This window comes from Haemorhous mexicanus, chromosome 6 (genome assembly GCF_027477595.1).
Source record: "Haemorhous mexicanus isolate bHaeMex1 chromosome 6, bHaeMex1.pri, whole genome shotgun sequence".
Taxonomy (NCBI): domain Eukaryota; kingdom Metazoa; phylum Chordata; class Aves; order Passeriformes; family Fringillidae; genus Haemorhous; species Haemorhous mexicanus.
Genome location: NC_082346.1, coordinates 54,050,730 through 54,063,513, shown reverse-complemented (window position 1 = coordinate 54,063,513; position 12,784 = coordinate 54,050,730). Strand labels below are relative to the sequence as shown.

Sequence of the window (12,784 nt, the reverse complement as noted above, 5' to 3'; positions counted from 1 at the left end):
TTAGTAAATATTATAAAATTCAAACAAAATCCTCTGATGGAAGGTTTCTTGTGAAGATGACATGGAAACACTTTTCAAAGCCAGGCAATTCTTGATTGTCCATCTGTGTCAGGTGATTGTTCAGCCCATCTCGGAATCACTCCAGCTCTGCGTTAGCTGGCTGGCACCCAGAGCTGTGTTCACATGGTCCCCAGAGCCTGAGTGCAGCAGCTCCTCTTGGTGCTTGACCACACTTTTTGGTCCCAGTGCCCCAGCATCACCAGGCTTTCTATCTTGCACTCTATTACCACCATATACTTTTATAATCCAGTTGATCCATGCTTTGGATTTGTGCTTTTGCTCTATCCAAGTTATTTCAGTCCTTCCTTAACCTGGACAATTGGGTATTGACTGTGAGATCTGAATGCTGAAGCAGGGTTTGGTGCCCTCAATTCTAATTGAAGTCAGAGTCAGTTGAGGTTACTCAATGCTTTGCAAGACCTGGATCTAATTATCACATTAGGACCTATAAGAACCCACTGATATCCAGAGATACATGTTTTACATAAGGAAAAGCAATATGCACAGAGGTTAAATGATTTGCATAAGGTCACTGAGAGAATATATGGCAGAACTCAAATAAAAGCCTGCTAGTTCCACCCTTCCAGCCTCAAGCATTTTTTATTACCTCCAATTTTATATTCCTGCCAGAAGAAGTCATTTACATTTCAAATATTAAATGAAAAATCAGAAAATGCAGTGAACTCTGAACCACATCTCCTTGGTAATCCAGCAAGGCAGATAAGCCATATACCAACCTGTGGGTTCAAATGAGTTAACCAACACATTTAACACAGCTATTGTATGAAATGAGATTGCGTCTGAAAACATACCAGTAAATACTTCTATCTCTAAGCAGGAGAATGTATGGATGCACCCTTAGTCCTCATGCAGACTATTTCCATATATTTACATAAATAATGCACAACAAACTGTTTCAAGGGACAGACTGATGTCATTTCCACTGAACATCATACAGTCTCAACCTAAACAGTGCTCAGTATAGGAGAAGAGAGGAATCAGAAAATATTTGTTTGTAAGCCCTCTTTTCATAAGGCAGTAAAACATTTGGGAAGGACTCAATTCACCTGCTCTTTCTCTTGGATATATGGTCACAGGTAATAAAAAAATGGAAGATGCTATTTTTTACTATTTATTTACTAGCAGGTATTTGTCAGCCTCAACAGCAGATCAAAAGTTTAGAAGATGACTCAGCAAAAAATATTTTTTCCCTTTCTACTGTTGTTTTTAACTTTCATTTTTCAAACTCCACCTTTCCAATTGTGCACCTGTGTTGCATGGAAAACCTCTTAAAAGCATTAACGTAAAAATTAAATTTAAAAATATCTATAAACACTGAATACTATTTACAGCTGCTGTGTCACATGACCATAATTTGGACTAGACAATACCTGCACTACAAATTAGCCACAGTTCTGGAAGCAGTTCAAAAGAAAAGAGCACTGCCTAGCAGAAATCAGAACTAAAAAAAAAAAAATCTTGAAATATCCCACCATCTGTAAACTGTGCAACACTGAGAGAAGCTTCCAACACAAATAAACAAGTCCTACCCCTTAAAAAGGAAGCTCTTTGATTTTGCTGATGTATTTCCATTACTGTTTTATGCATAAACACATGCATTTCCTGAAGGTAAAAGGGTCCAGTATAAATACAAAATGTGAGTGAATTCATCTTAAGGATGCATAATGAAGTATTCTACTTGACTGTATATAAGAAAGATATTTGGAGCACTTACTGTTTGATCTTTGAATACTGAATATGTGGAATACCATTTACTATAAAACCCTGAAATCCAACCAGTTATTTCAAGGTTCTCTATTAAATGATTACAGAACAATTTACCAAAAAAATGTTTTGTACAGTAATTAATCAATGAGGTTCTTACCACTCCACTTTATTCCTCTTGAAGTACATTTATAGGCAACGCATAGAAATATGCTTTAATATAGTTTAATAAAGGTAACAATAAAGAACATTTTCATGTTAAATACACCAATACAGAATTTTAGAGCATTTGAAAGGTGCAATAATTGTACAGCATCTGTATTTACAACTGCTCTTTTCAGGACATGAAACAATCCCACCCTCCTAAGCACTCTTAATAAGTGCTCACCTATTTCAGCAAAACTGTCCATATATTTTTTCTTTTCTAAAACTGAATACACATTTTCATGCTGCATATTTAAAGCACCTTCAGCAATCTGAAGAGACAAAGCATAATAAAAGGACACTAAATACTTGGCCTGTGGAAGAATTTCTCACACAGGAATCAAGACAGTCTAAAAATACTCCCTAATGATGCTCTCTAAGGACTTTCTCACTGGCATTCTGGGTATCCAGGCTGCACGTGGGTCAGGTGGAAGGGATACAGGCTGGCACTTATCTACAGGGATCCTAAGCTAGGATAATGCCTACAGGCAATAGCAGATGAAACACCTGAACTACATAAAGGCCTCCATGAATAGAGAAAGGATGAGTATGATCCTTCATCCACCCTACTCTGGGGCAGAAAGTCCTATGCTGAGCCCTAGAGACAGAGCATAGACTCAGGAATCACACCCTCTGTACACAGGTGAAGTCTCCCAGTTCTCATATGTCTTATAACAACTAGTTGAAACTTAAACAGGAAGAATTAAATTATGATAATTATTAAGAAAAAATAATTTGTGAAGAACAAATATGGTTTAAAATTCAGCATGTACTAAATACTACTCCTTTTTAAACACTAATACATCTCCTTTTCTAAAAATACATCTCCTTTTCACCCATTTTCAAACTTCTACAAATCTAATATGGAACAGTTTGGACAGTATTCGATTTCCTTCTCTTCAGTTAAGGGCTGATTCAGACCAGCCTGCCAAAGCCTACAGCTGCAGCAAGCTCCAGCTCATAAGAGCTCACAGGAGTTCATTTTTGTGACATAAACAAATATGGTACTTTCCAATTTTAATTGTGCACAATGTAACTTCTCTCTACAAGAACAGAACCTGGAGTTTCTTGAAAATCAGTCCCCTTCAACACAGTAATAAAAACTGGCATATCCTTAGCCACCTTTGAGGAAAAATTCTTTTTAAGAGAGAGACCTCAGATCTTAGCAGGTTAACGCTCTCATCTCTACAACTTAGCCTCCCTCAGAGCTGACAGCATCATCACTAGAAAAAGATGAGTAGACACACGAAAGAAATGTACAAAAAAGTCCCCCAACCTAAACCCCCAAACCCCACACTATTATCTTTTACACACATACCACACAGCAGATTAGCACCACAATAACTGCCACATATAACTTGAACTTGCTTCACCCAATCCATCCCATTCCTTGTAACCCAGATGTATAAAACATTTAGTACATTTAAAAACAGCTACACACAAAGCAAATTGGGACAGAGCAGTAATTTTTAAAAGGGCTTAATACATGCTAATGATAAGATATCTAAAGATGGATGTTTTCATTTGCATAAATATGTGCTAGGCATAGAATTTTCCTCCTCCCTGAGATGCTGCTAACCCTGTGCATGCAGTTTATATGATAATTTTGTTAGTGAGAGAAAACCACCAAAGATAACATACTGATTTGCAATGTTAACACTGTTTCTCTGCAGACCATATACTTTCTACTAGATACTCAAAGAATTCTTGCACCACTTTTCACATTGTGTTGGGCAACAGCACAGTAGAAATGCTTTATTCTCTCTATGCTAAATGCTTAAAAGCAAGAAATCTACACAAACCAGTAAGATCAAGCCTTGTGCATTCTTTCAATACTCATGGCAATAACCTTAATTGTAATTAGAGTGAATAAATTAAAAGCCTCTTAGAATGAAATCCATCTCCTTTTCTTTCCGAACTAAATATTTAGTCTGCTTTGCAAGTAAGAAAAACTACACATCTAGCAGGTTAAAACAGGAGCCATACCGTGTTTGCAATTCCATGGTTCTAAGGTTTCTCATAGATGCCTACCTTTTTGCTGCTGGTGATACAGTCTCCTTTCTGGTTCCTGATGGAGAAGGTAAAGAGCCACTTGGTTTCTTTGGTAATACAGTTCCATTGTTAACTGTAGTCCTTAAAGGCAGGGTTTGTACCAGTGGTCTTGCTGCAAAACAAGTGTAAGATGAAATCATTGCCTTCATTTACTTTTCTGTTGTTTTTTCTTCAGCAAACAACACTAGAATATTTTACATTTTTCATGTAGTGTGCCATTTTGTGTCACTATGGCCAAACTCAGAATAGATGAGGGTTTTAACAATGAGGAATTTTTAAAAATTATTATTATTATTCATAATAATAATAGTCCTACCAAGTAAAAACTCTGTCCTAGATTAAGAAGCTTAGTGGAAAGCACAAAAGTAGTTGTTGTACTCAAAACCAATCCTGCTCTGTCAAAAGAGCATCAGTCTCTTGTCCACCTGGATAGCATCCAGAGGAGTGCTAGAAATGAAGGCAAGCTGTCATCCCAGAAACTCCTGCTCTTTGTTCCTCAATCTTCTTGGAGTTTTTCCACAAGCAAATTATCTATTAAGAAATTTCTACTCCCACCAAAAGGTCTTTTTTCAAAGAATGTGGGCTTATGTGACAGAAAGCATTTGTACCCTTTATTCAGAAAAAGCTACTGAAATCAGCAGAAGAGTGAAGGTAATAAGCTGGCATTATCTACCTACATTCTTCTGATCAAATGTTGGCTCAAAAAAAGGATCTGTGTGTCATAGCTGTAATTAACATTAGAATTACAGAAAAGTCTAATTCAAGTAGCTAGAAGTTAGTTGCAAAAACAGTGTTTAAAACTGCGAGCAATGAGTACCAACACAAATACTACTGTGGATCATAGCCTTGAAACACAGACAAACACGACTAGTGCTCTCTCTACAGCAGAGAAAAAAGCTTGAATCACTTGAAATTTGACAGGACTTTGTATTACAAGCCATTGTCAAGATGCCAAAAGCCTCTGGGTTCAGAGAAACACCACCTGAGAGAAGGCAGCAGTAACAAGTCACTTTAGGAACATAAAATTTCATTGAACTTGGAGAGGATGGCAGGAAGAATACCTATGAAATGTTCTTCAAAAAGGACTGCCAAAGATAAAAGAACTAAAAGGCTAAACTGAAACAGTACCAATTGTATACAATTATAGGTCATATTGTAACAACATCTTATTGTAGCACTGACAGCAAGCATTTATTGACTTGTTCACCCTAAGTTTTCATATACTGAACAGAGATAAATTAAAAAAACTGTGCCTTCAGAAAATTGTCAGTACATATGGTCTACTAGAGAATGCAACTTGCAAGACAAATTTTGTCTTGAAACTTTATTAGAATACACATTTGTTATGTATTTGTAATTTATGTGTTCAGAGGAGAGAAATTTAGAAAACAACCTATAAGGGAAATACTGAAGGAATGAGGCTTATTTGGCTTAGAAGAGTGAAGTATGACAGGAAAGAAAGTCAACAAAAACATAAAAAGAAAATTTTATCTATGCTCACTGAGGGTGCCTTCCAGCCCTGCCTTCCAATTTCTGTTTTAACTGACTAACGCTGTCTTTAGAGCTTATACAAAACATCTGAAGTTTACTTGGCTTCCCAAGCCTCTATTTTTTTATTAATGAATTCAGATATAATTCTATTTACTTCTCCTTTATTACTTTTTTTTGTATATTAAATTATTTTTACAGTTTTGTGCTGGAAGCTCTGCTGCTTGTTTCCTAATTCCTGCACTGTTGTAATTAATCCAGATGTATAAAACTGATTCTGTTGCATTCTACAGAATCACAGGTAGCTACAGTTCAGAAGTTGTGGACCTGTCTCCTTGCAAGCTTTCTGTAGCTCACAAAACTTTAATGAACTTTGAGAAGACAAATTAGAACAGCAATAGAAGTTAAAAAAATAAATTATTAAGATATTTTCCTTATTTGTAGTTATTTTAAAAGAATGCCTACTAAAGAATAGCTGGAGTGAACTAGCTGGAGTCTGTTTACTCTCCTAACCTTATGAAATCGAAACTAGCAGCAGCCAGGAATAAACCCTGCAACCTTTAACAGAAGTTTTGCTTCAGATCCAGCACCAATCCACAACTCACTCTTCTGGAAATAGAGGTTTAAACGGTCAGCTAGTGTAGAAAGCAACACCATGAACCTCTTGCACAACATAGAGAAAAACTGTGCATTATTCAATAAATCCACTGTTTACTCAGGAGCTATTTAGTTTTACTTACAACAGCTAGTTCACACCAGTGCTAACTGGCATCACAGTCACACAATCCCAAACATGTCATTGCTGTTAGAAATCAGTAACACACCACTACTGCTTTGTCAGTAATGTTTATTTTTGAAGTTCTGGAGCTTCAAGGTCTTACCTGTGGTAGCAGGACTGACAAGTTTATCAGCCTCAGCAGCAGCTTTTTTAATCATACTCTGATCTATGGATTAATAGGGCTGTTAAGTTTACAAACAAACCAATAATTGCAAAAGGAAAGAACAACAAACAAAAGTAAAACAAAGGCAGGAAGCCATACTGAAACTCCACCAAGTAGTAGAATTAAATAAGGAAAGGGAAAAAAACCTCAAACAACTAAACAAAAACTCAAAACACATTAGGGAAGGAGCTCCACAAATGGACAAGATAAGCCGCTCCCTTTCCATGATCTATGCTGCTTTTAAGCTGCTTAGTTCAAGTTTAGAACAAGAACACAAAGACTGGAAAGAAGCTCAAGATTTTCAATTATAGATTTGAAAGTCTGAAACTTGAAATTTTTAAATTAATTTTAAATCTGAAGTACTCAGAAAAAATGAAGGCATTTGTCCCATGAAGATTCTTGTTCCAGACTTTATACAGTACTGGGGGATCCTGTTTTTTCAAAGGCACAGACCTCCCCCAACACACACACTCTTAATCCTGATCCACTTCATCTATAGATCAAATGATAACAGCAGCATACAGTATGCTTCAAGGCCCAGTTTGCATGGACACAATTACTGTGACATTCTCTGGGATCAAATTCCACTTTTTAAAATTTCAAATGTGGAATTAGTAATTAAACAATATGAGGAGAATAAACACGGGTTCAGTCCATGCAGCCCAAGGGGTATGAGAAGCCACCACTCCAGCTCCTCCCATGCTTAACAAAGTCCCTCTCTATGAGTATCCATCAGAAGCCTCCATAATGCTACTCCAAACTAAAATCAGTCTTATGCTAAGTAACTGCATACAATTTTTTATAAAATAGTTGTGCCTACTAAGGAATAATAGGTGATTATGTGAAATAGATCATATTTGACAAAACAGCTGGAAAAAAACAAGTGTTATGAATACTTCAGATTCTCTTTCATGTTTATAATTCATGTTTAATAAGGTTGACCATACACTAAATGATACAGCTGATGTACAGCAAAGTGAAAGTTCTTTACATAAACAGTCACAGTACTGATCTTCTCCAGAAATTAGGTGGGTTTTATTGGCAAATACCAGGACTCATTCTGGTAATTTGCAATGGAAGAGCAATCTACAGTCCTCTATTCGCATTATTACAGTAAAAGTTCTAACACTGTAATTTCACACACACATTAAAAACCAGGCATGCAATACATACATTAAAAAAACCTCCAAACCACACACACACACACAAATCCCACACACAAACAAACAAACAAACAAACAAACAAACCCCTGCAAAACCAGCCAAAAAACACAGGGGGATTGGCTTACAGCAGCTTTTCTTCAATGAACATTGAACTAGGGCTCTAATGGTCTGCCATAACCAAGAAAACTACTCCTGATTTAGAGTTCAACTCTGCTCACAGAGTCCATGAAAATCTGGTTTGTATTTTGCTAAGTAAAGCCAGCAGGCATGAAGAACAGATTTGGTTACAACTCAGTAATAATTACTAGACTTTATTTCCTCCATGCATCAGATAATATCTATTTTACAGGCAACATGAAGCCTCTTAATCCCTTGTAAAACCAGATTTGATGGTACATTTTATCACAGTAGAGGCTATCTTTAGTAACATTTAACTTATCTGATATTTTAAATTTTTTCTCAGTAAAACAAAGACAAAATAAGAAGATTACAACAGAAAGAGAACATGAAGACAAGATCTCAGATATTTAGTGCCTATTCCATCTGACAGCTAGCATGAGACACAACTAGCTCATTATTTGGCTCTGTAATTCTGTCCCTTTCAGCTTTCCTCATCTCCTGACACAAAACTTTGTAATGAATATGACATCTCAGTTAAGTAGTTCCTACCAAGTCTGTTAAATCAGTGACTAGAACTAAATATTTGTTGCAGGGTTACAAATACATAACAGAGATTAAAGGAAGTCCTAACTTTAAAGTGAGAAAATTATGAATTCATAAATACGTAACATAACTCTCATGCAAAGTAAGGTTTTAATTAATATTAATACATATCAGGACCCAAAAAGAAACAACTTCCTAAGTTAGACAACAGAGAGCCTGTGAAGTCAGTACTTTCTTTCCACATCTAGGTTGCCACCACTCTTACTTCTAAGACCACCCTAAAGTACCTTGTGTGTTTCTCTAAGCTGCACACAGGCAGCCTCCTAGGCCTTTGCAGCCTCACTCACTACAGTAAATTGCTTGGGTTCTACTAAACCTTTACTCCTGGGAAGTGCTCAGGTTCAGCTCTTCTGAATTGTGCACAGAAAAACCCAGTCCTGCAGAGCAGGAGCCACAGGAGAGCACACTGTGTACATGGGCACAGCACAGAATTCTGCCAAGCAGTGACATCTGTCACACCCTGTACCTCACTGGCTCTGGCTCTGCTGCTCTGGAACGTGGTCAGGTACAACCACAGCTCAACTTTTCTTTCCTAGCTGAGCAGCTGGTGTTGTACCATCTCCTTAGTCATGTCAACTCTGTGTTAGCTTAGAGCTCTGTCTTATGTCTGTATGATCCATAGAGACATAAGACATTTTAAATTAAATTTTAATTACATTTTACTTGAGTTTAATTCATTTTTTAGAATTAAAAAACCCCAACCTATTAGGAGTTTCACCCACAGAAGACAATGCCTTCCCTAAAGAGTTTATAGAATACCTTGATCAGAAGTAAGGAAGTGGTAGCAATTGTTAAATGTATATTGTGGATTAAGCATTAAGAAAATGCAAATGCTTTGCTGGTTCATGTAAACTGCAGAAGGCTCACAAATTTAACCATCTGGATATTTATGTGTTCTTTTTAACATGTTGGATTTCAAATGCATTTTATTTAGAGTTTGATTTGTTGATATTGAATATTTCAAGATCTAATGAACAACCCATTTTAATACATATGAAACACTCATTGAACTGCAGTAACTATTTTACATCTGTCTGAAATGCAAACCTTTGGTAGGTCCTTTCTTGTTCTGCATGGCCTGCTGCTCCTCTGTAATATTCAAGCGTCGGACCACATCAGCAAGGGCAGATTTGAGCAGCTGGATGTCATCTTCCTGCATCTGGACACGCTGCTCCAGAGAGGCAATGCGATCTGTGACCTCCATACTGCTGGCAGCAGAGGCACTGTCATCTAAACAAAGCAGCAGGGGGAAAAAAAAAAAAGTATTATCAATAATGGATAGCCATCCAGAATTACCTTATGCAATTGGCTGCAGGTAAAAACAAGGCTTTTCTCAGACCTGGTGACTTCTTGAGGAAGAAAGTTTTTGAGAGACCAAAAGGAAGAGATGGAAATAAAAATAAATAAATAAAAGACACATACTTAAGTAAGATGTTATGATGAGGTTGGCATCAGAGCCAGTTGTTAATTGGGTTCCACTACCAATTATGTGCATGTCAGAAATGCAGTGATCAATCATCTCCCTTCACTGTTCTGCTCAACACAACATTCTGACACTGCTGGGCATTCACACAGAGAGCTACATTTTCTGATTTGCTACACACCCTTCCAGAGTTTTCTCTCCCATATAGGACACAGAGATACTTTACAAATACATAAGTAACAGATAGGCTTACACTTTTTCAAGCTACCATACACAGGCCAAAGAACAGCTACTGACCCAATCTGCTAACCCCTAACTTATACCAGCAGCTTTGAGAACATTCCCTCTAACTGAAATAAAACCCCAAATAATTTCAGAATTACTCAGTAACTATACTCTAAGCCTACAAATTATTAAAAGGGTCATTACTTTGATACAATTCACCCATTATTTGGAAGTAACCCATAGAAGCTTCAAGACTGCAAATCCATGATGAGGACTACACATTCTTTCCACTCAAAACTAGTAACAAAAATATTTTTCCTAAATGAGCACTTTCGTTCCTATCACACAGAAACACTTTCTCTTTTTACAATATTAAGTTAGGAGAAATAAGAAGAAAGCAACACCATAGACATCGAAATATGTATCAAATAGGGAAATAATGTGCAGTTTTTAAAGAGAATTGCAAAGTTTTATTTACCAAGTTTTTGAACCTTAAAAATAAGTTAGGTACTAACTTACTGGATGATCTTAAGTAATGTTAGTCAAGGATCATAACTTTCAACTCATGACTTAATAAGTCATCCTGTAGCAAAAATGGATATTTATGCTACTATCTACAAGCATAATTGACTTCTCCCCCATTCCCAATGCAAGTCTCTAGGAGGTATTTCTTCTGTTAAAGCTGAGCTCTCTTTGTGAAGAAGGTGGTATTTGTTTTCATTTCTTGTGTTCTTAATTCTCCTCCATTCCAAACCAGAGTTTTCCACTTCTTTTGTAAAAGGGCGTAATGTGAAAGTTAAATGGTTTGTGTAAAATAATAACTCCTCTTGAATTTTAAAACAAAGTATTTAAAAAAGGAAAGCAACTGTTTCTGAGTACATCTAAAATCATATCCAAAAATGTGTTTTTATGCTAATCCATACAAACTTTTAATCATAAGTGTCTAGGAAAAAATGGCATAAATTTTTTTTTTTTTTAAATCTATTAATCTCCAAACCACTCCAATACAGATTGGTTTCGAAATCTCCTCATCAGATCAATTTTGGCTTCCTCATCTCTCACACCCCCAATAGCTATCTGTGGTTATCAAAGGCTGAATTAGAAACAACTCAGAAACAATGTAACAATATTGACAGTCCATAAATAGCTACAGACTATTTCAGTTTAAAATGCTTGTTAATTCTGTTATAGGAGTTTCAGACCTTATTTAAAATATCACCATTAGGATATTATTAGGCTGAATACAGTAGCAATGTAAGTATCTTGTTCTGAATGAACTAAATCAGAACTCAAGCTCCTGAAAAATGTTAAAAAACTTTCCCCATGACAAAGCTTTCCAAACTTTGGCCTAATCAGACTTCTGCTCAACACAGGACTCTGTCCTGTAGCTATTACAGGTAATTAGTCCCCAAACTCAGATTAGCAGCTATGCTGGCAGCAGTAAGAGCTGCCTGCAGAACTTAACCTCTCCTCTACAAACAAAAGCCCCACGCTGCTCTAATGACTTTACACTTTAACTCAGCTGGAAATAACATGGATTAGCATACTGGACAATAGGCAACCAAATCAAAAGATTGATTTAACCAATACAAGCCAAATTCAAACTTCAATCATTCTGCCAAATTCAGTATCATCAGGAATAGTTTTCCTCTGAATTCAGTCAACAAGAAATAGCCAAATCCCAAAACCAGGGCAGTAAAGGAAACCCAGGGGAAAATAGTCGGTATTGAAATGATTTATCCCTGCTACAAAAGAAAACATCCTCATTGAAGTATCCATTTCACTAATTTTTACGTATGTAGAAACAGTAATTTTGCCCAGACATTAATCTTCAAGTGGTAAATCAGTGGCACTGGTTTATTTACCGTCCTGTAAGAAATCACTCCCACTAATACCTATTAAGATGTACAGTTCTCTCCTTCTTCCCCCTTCCCCCATCTGTCACTGTGACTCTTCCCCTCACACCCTCACTGACCAACAGGCCCCAGCAAACCCTTTCTTGGACACAACATCTGTATCTTCCACTATCATCTCATTGTAGGGTCCTAGCAACATAGCCCTCATCCTTGCTGTAACCTACAGCTTGTTTGGTTTTTATGGTGGTTACTCCACTGGGTGCAGTTCCCTTCCAAGGATGCAGAAAAAAATAAAATTTTAACAGCTTTCAGTAAGATTGCAGCTGGAGACAAGCTGCTTACAGTCCAGTACCATTTCACTTTACCTCCTCTTTGCATGCAAGTAAAAGTAAGCTAGAAAAGAGGCACAGAATACAACAAAACTACATTTTATGAAGAATGCAAAGTTCAATTATAAAATAAGCATAACCTGTTTGTTATGTAAGTTGAGGGTGAAATGTTCTTGTCATTGAGATCATTACATCCCAGTATGTTGAGCAATAAAGTTGCGCCTTCAACACAGCCAAATAAGTGGAATGGTACAGTATCAGAAGAGAAAAAAACAATGCTATAAACTAACAATAGAACAACTAAAATGTCACTGCAGATGTCACCTATTCTGTCCACACAAGCAAGAGTGGTATTGTTAGCCTTATTTGTGACCTGCCTCTGCAGTGTACCACTCATCCACAGCAAAGGACATTTGCAAGGAATATTTTAGCACACATTTGTAATGAAATTTGGAAAGGCATATGAAGGAGACTGCAAATCCTGACAAACTGCCTTCAAGTATTAGATCTCCTTATCAGTCACTACCACCCCTTGCCCGTGGATGGGCAGAACAGACATCACACCACCTACATGGGCAGCATCAATAGAACAAC

At 36.8% G+C, this 12,784-nt stretch overlaps 1 protein-coding gene across 7 annotated transcripts in view; it reads right to left on the bottom strand.

Annotated features, from left to right (window-relative positions):
• EML1 (EMAP like 1) overlaps nt 1-12,784 on the bottom strand; it is a 121,915-nt gene that overhangs the window by 42,439 nt on the left and 66,692 nt on the right. For all 7 annotated transcript variants that reach the window (XM_059850308.1, XM_059850305.1, XM_059850307.1 and 4 more), the window contains exons 2-3: nt 9,405-9,587; nt 4,021-4,153 (exon numbers count right to left, since the gene is read on the bottom strand). In XM_059850308.1, the coding sequence (XP_059706291.1) occupies nt 4,021-4,153; nt 9,405-9,587 (316 nt within the window). The remainder of the gene's footprint in view (nt 1-4,020; nt 4,154-9,404; nt 9,588-12,784) is intronic.